Source organism: Rhyacophila brunnea, unplaced genomic scaffold (assembly GCF_057557595.1).
Source record: "Rhyacophila brunnea isolate RB1 unplaced genomic scaffold, BYU_Rbru_1.0 scaffold_6, whole genome shotgun sequence".
NCBI lineage: Eukaryota > Metazoa > Arthropoda > Insecta > Trichoptera > Rhyacophilidae > Rhyacophila > Rhyacophila brunnea.
Window position 1 is genome coordinate 9,443,690 of NW_028233276.1, and position 12,120 is coordinate 9,455,809.

Sequence of the window (12,120 nt, forward strand, 5' to 3'; positions counted from 1 at the left end):
AAATCGTCTCAACCTTATGTGCCTCTTTTTGAAATCGACCAAATTCCAATTGCAGCATAAACTCAATATACGAGGTGTAGGTAATCAGAGAAGTTATGTGATACTATCATGAAATAGGCACTAATAAAATTGGTGATTGACAGGAATTCTAGGATGCTCCATAACATGATATGCTCCATTTACAAATAAATCAAAATTCAACTACAAAAAAAAATTAAAAAGAAGATTTACATACTAATAATATTGTAATGGCTATTTTTTGTAGTATTATACTATGTAAACTTTGGCATTAAATTTATTAATATGGAGAAAAGCTAATTAATATGCTCATTTAATACCGTTGTGATCTACCTTATCTATCGGTTTAACTTTGGCTCATATACTTTTCCAATTTTCCCACCTCATGTAAATAATGTTGGGGGTATATCTATTACGTGAACAAAATATGAACATAATATGGAACATTATTACACTGGTAGATAAAACTAGGCGCACATAACACACAAATTTGACACATCACTGGATGTATAATCCGATTATTTTTTTACTAAGCATTATATGAATGCACACTATGCTCTCCAACTATGTCTATATCACTGTCACTGTGGTTTGAAAGGTCAGATCCGGGGTCACTTTGCGGCCGGTACTGCAGTAGAGAATAGGCGTCATGGCCCCCATCGACTCTCGGGCCCTTGGTGTGGCCTGTTGAAGACATCTGGAAATAATAAATATTATTTTTGAAATTGGCTTCTTAAAGTCTACTAAGCTTAGTGCTCACTCTGCAATGATAATAGAGTGCGATCTATCTGCTATGGGATTGACATGGTGTGTTTGATAAATAATTCTGTATTGAATGTATGTCGCAGCTGGTTGCGGAACTACATTGCAAAAGACCCCGTTGTTCTTATGAAGGGGGCAAACACCGCTTTTACATCAAACTACGTAAATTATAAGTAGGTACATTAACATACCGATGTTCTAATGTTAATACCCCATATCTGACATATATGACGAAAATTACTTTTTGACATACTAAAAACAACAAAAATACTGCTCATCGACTGCGAAATTTTCGTATCTGTAGTTATTTTAACAAAAATGATACAGTCATTTTAGTAATTTCCCATATCTGAACATTGCAGGAATAAACCTGTAATAGCCCGTATCTTGCCTCTAAGCCATGGGTGGCCAACCTTTTCAGCAGCCGGGCCAGATTCTAAAAATGAGATTTCCTACCGGGCCGCAAAACCATTTATTTTTATAATACAAAACAAAAAATAAATACATATTATAAATATTAATCAAATAAAACAAAAATCAGAACCAAACATATTTATTAGATCAGACTTTTTTTAAATAATAAAACATAAACAAAATAATATAAAAATAATAAATTTTAGTGAGAAGTTTGATTTTGTGTGGCAGAACGCATCAATATCGATATCGAGTGTGGTTGTTCCTACATGCAAACAGTTTTCCAAATGCACATCAGTAATTCGTATTCTCACTCGGGATTTGATATGCTTCATCCGACTAAAAAGCTGTTCACACGTGTAAGTGTTTCCAAATAGCGAAGTCATCATTAGAGCATGTTTGTAAAATGCAGGATATTTATCCTTGTCCAAATATGTTTTGTAAAACTCTTCCAAACCAACCTGATGGAATTTCTTCTTTATCTGTTCATCGCAACATAGTTCACAATGTTCCATTTGTAAATTTCTTGGTAATAAATTCACGTCTACAGAGAATGGCGTAACAAATGCAGAAAAAGCACATGGTGCTTTTTAAAATCTTGATCCAATATCGAATCTTAATTTGCAAAATTAGCACATCTAGCGGTAGCATTTGATATTATTTTTATTTTCTCACTGCTCCACGGGCCACAAGTTGACACCCAGCGGGCCGCGGGTTGGCCACCCATGCTCTAAGCTGTCAAGCGTGTTGCATGACGTGTGTTGAATTCAGCTTCCAAATGTCTCTTTCAAATTATTTAAAAGGTAAAACAGTACATAATATAACATATTTGATGTTTATCTTTATACCTATATATCACATTTTATTGGATGCTATCATTATATTAGGGTGCTTTGCTTTACCACTTTTTACGTTACGGGTTATTGGCATATTATGTAGTTACAACATATGTGTGCTATTGACAGTCAGATACGGGATGTTAAATATTTAGATTTTTTAGCTTCCTGCACAATTTGTAAAAAATCACTTACGGGATATTAACATTAGACCATCGAAATATCAGCTTGTCGAAACATCCATTGAGGGCGACTCGAATACATCTTTATACATATTGTTGAAGTAGGTACCTAATACAGATATGTCGTACACAATTGCATAGTAAATTTCACATCACAATATGATGTGCAAATTTATTTCATGAAGTTGTCTTTAATAAAAAAGTTGCCTGCGGCGAAATTTTATTGATGTAGTGTGTAGAAACATCTAAATATTGGACTCTTAATTCATATATATTATATCTACTCTTTGATTTTTGTGCTAGCTTAAAAAAACTTCTTCTATTGGTTTTCGTTAACTGAGGTGGCATGGGGTGTATTAAATACTACTTAAACATTTAAACAAAACCTAGGTACCTAACACATTTTAATTGTAAATCCAAAATTTCAATTAATGATTATAAATGCACTTACCTGTGATCTACCTGGAGAATTCGGAGATTCTGGTGCAAATCCAGCCGTAGAAACTTCTAGAAAAAAAATAAAAAAGCAATTACTTTTCTTTACCTGTAATTGGCAGAAATAATTGGGTGCTAGGTTGTGATAGAAATATCGGTTACATGTAAATTGTACATAAAACATTTCACCGTGGCACAATTCGCCGTGAGCTTTCTATCGGAAGGAGATGACCGTATACCATACGGTCTCCAATTTTATTATATTCAATATGAACATTAATTCAATTTTCATAACTGATTTGGACAAAATTCATTAATTCAAGAATGAAAACCTAAGCTAACCAAACCAAACAAATAATCCAGTATTCATATTGAATTTAATACAATTGAAGACCGTATAGTATAAGTTATCTCTTTCCGATAGAAATCACCCATAGAAACTGTTAAAATTAATTGAAATTAGCATAAATAATGAATAATAATTCAAAATACGAACACATTAGAATTGGCACTCTCCATCATAGAATTTACAGAGATCGTGATCATTCAAGATATTCTGCAAAATGACGAACCGAAACCATAGACTAAATTTGTCGCCGCGACGTGCATCTCAATATAATCACAACTTAGACTCTGTTGAGCGGGACACAATATAGTAAGAATAATAGACGACACATCGTCATCGAAGCGTCTAATGTGTCTAACAAAGTCGCAGGGACAACCCAAAAGCCACGACTCTGATGGCTGGATGGAGTAGAAAAGAACATCCAGACACTCGGCGTGTTAAGCTGGCGATCCAGAGTAGAGAGAGGAAATAGTAGATAAAGATGTTGGGTTCGACTAGAGCCCACCTGGACTCTCAATTAAAATGTATAATAAATAATTACAAGATAAAAAGAACTTTTTATATACCTATCACGTTTTTAATTTTTCTGTTGAATCAAATAAACTTGACAACTCTATGTATCAATAAAAACTTTTTTTGTACTTGATAGAAATACTGAATAAATATTATAGAATACAGAAATGTCATTCTGATATTTCATATTGATTTCCATAGTAACGCACGTATATATTATTTATTTAGTTGCTAGGGCCCACTTAGCAACCAACAATAGTGAGTAGTAAATATTATTTTTAACGAATTTTTTCCGAAACATACAAAACAGAATTAACTGAAAATGAATTCAATTTTGCTTAAAGATGGCCAAAAGTATTAAAAGAATGCATTGTCGTCGTGTTCTGATATATTCTAAAAGTTTCAAATGTCTAGCTAATCGGGAAGTTAGTTAAAAATCTTGGACAAACAAGAAAGAATTTGTACTGCACAAGAAAAAATCTGTACCAGACAAACAAGAATACGAGCTAATAAAAACGTGGTAATAATTATGTATATGTAAAAATTATCTGGAAGTATTCAATACTATTGGGAAAGTCAGTTATATCGATAAAATTTTATTTTAATATATTTACAAAAAACCCTATGTCTCACTAAGGACCTTAAAGTAATTTGAAGTATCTACCTTAGTTAAAACATAGTTATGAAAAATAATTCGCATGAATCATAGAAGGAACGAAATTTATTAGCAAAAACACTTATACGGAAAGTTAAAAACGTGAGTTCGTTTTTTTCTTACATGTATGTTTCTGAGGTTTTTCAAAATTATATTATTTCTACAATTATTAAACAATTAGAAATGGAAAATACAGAGACTAAAAAATACGCATATCATTTATTATAAATCCATATTTTCGTGTTGTTTAAGTAATGTGGGCACAGTTCGGTTATGAGGAATACAGTGAAAAACACATTTTGAAAATAGCCGATATACCGAATTATTTTTTAGGTTAACCTAATCAAACCTACCCTAACCTAACCTAAACTAACCCAAGCTAACAAATAATCCAGTATATCGGGTATTTTCAAAATGTGTTTTCCGCTGTATTCCTCATAACCGAACTCTACCGTAATGTGTTATGTAGTATTGGTAGAAAGTATTTTTAAGAATCTCAAAATAGATGAAGAGGAGGTTGCAAGACTTTGCAATTACTACCCTCACTTCTACCCAAATTTGGTACAGACACCCATTACTCCAAGAACCGGGTACCATTAGATAATTTCAGTCACATTATTCAAGATGGCCTCGTATACTAAAGAAAGACGCTTTTCCCGCCTTCTCGACTTTCCCGCAGTCTGATTGGTCGGCGGTTCAACCCCCTCGCTCTTAAGATTTCTCTCCAAGAAAGGGGAAACGTCCCCCACCAAGTCTATACAACTTAGCAGCATTCCCAGAACGTCTTACAAGATGTGAGGAAACTTGCGGTGCAGTTAACTTCGTTTGGAATGTTACTCTGCGGAGACTTCTAGAACTTTTCACTTTGGTTATGCTGACAGAATTTTTCATAAACTTTAGAATTTGTGTAGGTACGAACGGGTAGAATTGAATATATAATACATAGAAAATCTAAAATTCGACGATTATACGAAATATTTTATATCTCATAAGGTTTAACATAAAATTATATGCATTATAATATTATGAAAACTACTCATACACTGAAAACTCACCCACATAAACAACCAAGAAGTTTTTTTAAATAAATTACAGAACATTTTATATTCTCTGTCTTTACCATTTACCTTGAATATGAATATTTAAAATATATTTAAAAAAAAAAATTACAATAAATGGGAGTGAAGATACCTACGTGATGTTTTTCTTATGTAAAGCAACTATCATGTAAGAACAATTGTGTTTAGTTAAGACATACCTACAATATGTTAATAAACCCATATATCAGAACAATACAAATCTGTAAACTGTCATTTTACGCACAGAACAGATAATAAAATAAATATAATTCCTATAGGCTATATTCAAAACGCTACGTTTTGATGCAGGGTTTTGAATGTGTGAGTGTCCTACGAAAATGAAACACGCATTATTCACGTGCAATGGTGTGTGCAATACACCAATATTAAATGAACGTCAATGCATAAACCGAAAGCAGTTGTCAGTATTCGACGTATGATGTATTCTTGACACGAGTTTAAGTTTATCCCGGATTCTTCATTACTCTAGATCGATTACCTGCTACTCCTTATCCCGTTAGGTATTTCCGTTCTCATTATTTCTGAATTCCCTGATTTTACGTCAACAAAGCGACAATAATGACGTAGGTTCATTTTGCTATAGCAGCATGTCGTTTGTATACCTACGTAAATGAGCTATCTAAATCATGATGTTTTTTTTTTGTTTATATAGAATACCTTACAACATGTGTGTAAGTAATCTTAGATAAGTGTACAAACTGTGCATTACTCATGTTTTTACATTTTAAAGTCTATATTGCTCACCGAGTAGGTACCATGAATGTCTTTTAATAATCGAAGCCTCCCCCTCCATAATGATCTATGTTACATTTTGGCAGTTTTGAACTAAATAATATGTTTGGGATATTTATTTTTTTGATCTAGCAGCATTAAATCACTTGTTTTTGATCCGTTATGTTGACCTTCCTACAATAACGATCTATGCATCTGTCAAACAAGAGTTTTTGTTAACCCTGAGGATGTAAAAAGACTTCACAGAGAAAAATTCACATGGAAAATTGGAAGAGGAATAAAAATAAATGATTAAGGAGATCAGAAGAGGCCTTTTAATAATAAATAATTTCTTCTTAACAAAATAGTTTTATTTTATTATCTCAAAATGCCCAAATGCAACATAAATCATTATTGAGGGGGAGGCTTAAATTATAAAATTGTAACAAGTTTTATTTTATGCATAGATATAGATTGTTTAAGTAGATTTATATATTTTAAAACATTATATATATTTATTCAAACTTCTGTATAAGCATGATCAACCTAACCTAACCCTTAAGATAAGAAATAGCATACTAAAAATGTTTTTCGCGTTAAACGCAACTAACAGTCGGTTTCCCTGTACCGACATCTGACGTAATTGATTCAATTATGCGAGAGGGAGTTGACTGGTGATTGTTTGAACAAGACAAGATGTCTCCCCCTTTCTTCAGACGAAACTCGCCCTTAACTCATCTAACTGAAGTTAACTAAAGCTAATTTGGGAATAGAGAAACCGGAAGTTTGTACGGGTAAAGGTTTACTGTGCAACACTTATATACACATAGCGAATCTCGTATAAAATGAAACTGCTTTATGGTGAAAAGAATCAAAGAAAAAATACATAAGTAGGCACCTAGGTAATATAATCACATTTGTATATTGGTTATTGTAGAAATACTTGCGGAATCACATATTATGAGCTACCACAGAGATCAGAGTAAAAAGTAAAAAATACGCGAAAATTTGCAATTATTTTATAATTTTCTACCCCATAGGATTTCAACCATCTGGGTCATGGGAATAATTTTCACTGGAAGCAGTAGCATACATTAGTTGTTGACTAGTTGATAAAACTACTGAGTCTCGTGTATGTGAAAATCTGTTTTGACAGATCAACGAGAGTGTCCAATCTGTCTTTAATGTACCATCAAGTTTCTATATAATATTATGTTTTCAATAATTTTTCGTATTATTTACACTGTTATCTCTTGTTTCAATGGGTATTACTATTGTGTGTCTTACTTTATTCAAAAAAGATTTTTTATATTGGCTATATTTTCTCATTATGTATGTTTAATAATTAGAATGATACATTCTTAAAATATTGTGAATTCTTCGTTGAATAAAAGAAATAGTTGATTAAAATTTTTAGGAAGTTCAAGTAAGTTACAACAGAAAATATTGGAGTGATCCGTGACGTCGATTAGTAATTAAAGTAATACATACTTTAATTTATAATACAAAACCGTTTATTACAAACATTTATTATGTCGCAGATAGTAATAAGTTAGGTATAATATTATGACTTCATGTCATTCTTACCCTGTCTCGGTCTGTCTTTATCCTGATGCTGCGCTTTCCTAAGTTGTTTCTTGTGTTTCATTCTTCTATTCTGGAACCATGTCTTCACTTGGGTTTCTGACAAGGATAAAGCACTTGCTAGTTCAACTCTTTCTGGAGTAGACAAGTATCTCTGCGATTCAAAACGTTTTTCTAATCCTGGTAAAAAAAATCACTTATGTTAACAAATTATTTTTGAATTGACAAGATTTTTTCGAGGATTTTTTTAATGCATATTTTTGAGACTGTTCCAAGTTATGTATTTTCAATAAAAATATAATCAGACCGAGATAGATATGCCCGTATACAAATTATACAATGGTTTGTAAGCTTTTCCGATACACAAACGCTCGCGCAGTCATATTGAAAACTCGATACACATCAAAATAAATATAGTTTGTACGATTCACATTCTATAAAATTGCGAGATTTAATAAAAAAAAAACAACATTCCATAAGATAAAACAGTAACAAATCCTCTAATTGGCTATATTTTTTGATAGTGTATAGGTATGTGGCGAAATAACAAAAATATTATGACAAATGCTTCTAAAGGAATTTTATTCAATGCTTGTTTATGTACGTGAAATGTATATTATGTCGGTCTGGACCAGGCCTTTGATGTTATACAGCCTTGAATAACAAGTAATTTGATTAATAATAATTAATAATATATTAATACTATCGACCATGGGTACTTCGTGGAATTTTAATTTTAATTTATTATATTACCTAATATTAATATGTATAAATTTATAATATTTACCTGTTAACTGCGGGTCGGAGAAAACAGTTCTTGCTTTTCTTCGTCTGCAGTGTTTTAGAGCTGACAAAGATAAATCTGATGGGCCAAATAGGGCATGGTAAGGCAATCCTAAAACAAAATAAATATAGGTCATGGCATTATTTCATAATTTATTGCAAGTATACGTGACAATTGGGTTTACTGATAATCCAGATAACAATGTTAATGTAAATTGGATATTAAAACTACCTCTCAAATATAGCTTGAGACGCCGGCTCGCACATCACAACTTGCCTTGTGTGCCTGACGGCCATAAATCAAAACCTCTGAGACTGCCGGCGAATGTTGCATGATCACAACCTCGCACATCTGCCTAGCGCTGCTAGCTCTAGCTCGCCAAACGCGGCGACAGTCTGGAGAGAAATGACCGATCCGCCAATTGTGCGCTTGCGCGGAGTCGACTTTTTTTAGATACAACATGCAGGCTGTAGCAAATGCAACTAGTTGCATCTGCGGATCGTTTCGCGTCGCAGTTGCATCGGCCAATCTGCGAAGCTCCATTTGATAACGTTTGTTTCTTGGTTTACGATGACGTCACATCGACGAATTTGTCGTAAGACGCATGCGGCAAGTTCTGATGTGCGAGCCCACTTAGGCTTGGAACCTAGAAGCGACTTAAGGCACAGTGGTACTCAAAATAATATTCAGCTAAGGAATATGTACCTAAACCACAGAACAGATCATAAATATAATTCCGATAGGCTATATATGAATACAGTAAATTTTGAAGCAATGTTTTGAATGTGTGAGTGTCCTACGAAAATGAACCAAGCATTATAGACGTGCAATAGTATGTGTAATATACCAATATTAAATGAACGTCAATGCATAAACGGAGAGCAGTTGTTAGTATTCGACGAATGACATGTTCTTGACACGCGTTTAACTTTATCCCGTATTCTTCTTACTAGAGATCGGTTGCCTGCTTCTCCTTACCCGTTATGTATTTCAGTTCCCATTAGGTATTTCTGAGTTCCCTGACCCAAACTAACGTTTTTATTATTTTCAGCGGTAAGAGGTCATCAATTATCGCGGTAAGGCCTAAGGGGGGGGGGGGGGGTACCTGGTATAATATCATGATTTGTGATGAAAGCATCACATTAGGTTAGGTTAGCAATAAAATATAATCTCATTTTTTCTGAAAATAATTCTAAATCTAATATTCCATGAGAACATAATTATTACTCATATACATATATATGTACTCATATTTATTATTTTCAACTAATCAGTTGTATAACTAAAGGGGGAGAACTAATTGAGTGATGTCATTTATGGACGACCCCTAAAATGTTTCTGAAAAAACCTATATAGGTAGGTCTGTCGTGGGTTGTAGTAAAATGATGAATACGTTCAAGACTGCCTGAGTGATAAGAATGTATTTTAATAATTTCAAATAGATTTTTAATGTAAGGCTGTTCTTGCTTAATCTTGATTTACTAAAACAGCGTTCAGCAGGAGCTACTGAAACCGTTTCAAAAACTAGTGGTTCTGAGCATTACACTAGTTCTCGATATAAAAAAATTTACATTTTTTCCTGACAATCTATGAAGATCCAGTTCTGCGGCCGGAGTTGGCTACCGCTCTCACATACTCCTTGTTTCGCCGTTGATATAGTGGTATATACTTGAAGTTATTTAGATACAATTAATTATATACTAGTAAATTTACACCCACGATGGCTGCGCGGCTTAAGCGTCAGTCTACAACGTCGTACGTCCCAGGTTCGAATCCTGGGTCTGGCAAGTACACATATTGTTTTTCAATTCGTGTATGAGTCAGAGTATGGACCTAATAGGTTGAGCAAGTGGCTAACATACATTTCACGTAAAAAAATCTGTTAATACAAAACCTCCACTCTGTGAAGGCTCATATGATCCTATTGGGATCGGACATGATCAAAAATAAAACACAACAAAATGTATTTTTGTGAATGTGTTTATTACTAGTATATTAATTTTTCAGCAATTATGTATTAGATAAATTTTTGTAGAGCAGCAATTGACAGAGAGACAATGAACGAACTCTTCACAGACATCCGATAACGGATATAGCACGGAAAGAAGAAAGTATATAGATCATGTGGCGGAGATATACACTGACTCCTTATAGGTATAATACAATTAATTAATTGTTAGCTTTAAAATATATTTTATATAACAATTAAAATATTAACAGCTACTATGGAAAATTTATTCAGGCGACTAGACTGGGACAACAGTGGTATTTTCATTAATGTTGAATACCTTAATTACCAACGCATTGCAGATGACAGTGGTGTCTTTACAAAGGACCCAGAAGACCTTCAGAACATTATGCATGACCACGCAGATGAAAGCCAAAAAGTAAGTTTAAAGATAAATTTCTCAAATGGCACTCACGAGTCACAAATCGACCATGCCAACAACTACTCATAAAATCTCGGACAACAAATATCAATTTAAGATTGTATAAAGAACCAAACTGACATACAGCGCATTTGGGCACCTGAATACTATATATAAATGTGACCATTCGTTGTGTCTTAAACATAAAGTATTCAAGTAGGCAAACGCTAGTTAAATGCTATCATATTATTACAGTGATACCCAATGGACATTAAACGACTACAGGGATGCTCTATAATGATCGGTGAAATTACGTGACAGCAAAATACTAGGGGCCGAGAAGGGTGAAAGGACCTTGAGAAGGCCTTCATCCAGATGTGGATTTACGTCGTCTTATAATTATGGTATAACAACAAGATAAGTATACATAATAGGCACTCTGTACTGCATTACAAGTATTCAAATTATTATCCTGTATTTTCTAAGTAATAGTATTCTCGTATGCTATCTTCGTTAAAAGCGTACGTTCAGTTTTTTCAACAAGCAATAAGTAGCTATGAAAAAAATCTATGCGTAAATTTTATTGTCCGAAACTAGCAAATGAAATGAGAATACCGATAAAAATCAATTTATAAAAGTTACCTAGCCATCGATATATACAGGCCACAATCGCAACATACTAATCATTGCTAAATAATGACCATTAGACTATTTTAAAATCTGAATAATAAAAAATATAATCACCCTGCGATAAAAAATACGGCGTCTCGACGCTCTTATAAGGCCCCGGCGCCGTATTTAAATAAGCTCCCAAGGCGCCCATAGCTACTTGAATGTATCCCTCGTGTGTTCCCATGCCACCCGGCCCCACAGACTGTCGGAATCCTTGACTTTCTGGTATACCATAGCAGGCCTGGTAACCGCTTCTTTTGGGCGAAATAGCTCGGTTATTGCTATTATCATAATGATGAGGAATATTATTTTCGTGGGGTATTACATCCGGTCTTCGATCGAAGTGCTTGTTTCTGTTTCCTCTAAAAAGGATGTCTTCTATTAGGAAGGAAGTCTTGCAGGCTGGCTGGCTTTCTTGATCGTTTAAGGCTCGGTTTGGATGTCTAGGAGGTTCCGATTTTGAATCGAAGCCTTTACGAAGCTCCATTTCGATTGGTCAATTTGTATCTTTGATTCAACAAATATGTCGTGTCATTTTATTGTTAATATTAAATGCAGTCTCGGTTAGATATACTTTATTATCTTGAAGTTATTATAAACATAGTTATTTTATATAATATTATATTTTCACATTACACTATTGAGAAACATATTTTTAAAGTACCAGGCATGTTAAGAGTCTCTTAATACCTGCATAATACTGACAAATTGAATCACAAACACAAAATGTCATACCTAA

General features: G+C 33.5%; 1 protein-coding gene across 1 annotated transcript; it reads right to left on the minus strand.

Moving 5' to 3' along the window:
• Positions 1–547: 547 nt before the first annotated feature.
• On the minus strand, positions 548–11,868 carry LOC147065181 (brain-specific homeobox protein homolog). The gene is made up of 6 exons (XM_085956941.1): positions 11,679–11,868; positions 11,454–11,555; positions 8,344–8,451; positions 7,560–7,736; positions 2,664–2,719; positions 548–715 (listed from the first exon to the last, which is right to left on the minus strand). Exons 1-6 carry the CDS (start codon positions 11,866–11,868, stop codon positions 548–550), a joined length of 801 nt encoding a protein of 266 aa, XP_085813067.1.
• Between the last annotated feature and the right edge of the window lie 252 nt (positions 11,869–12,120).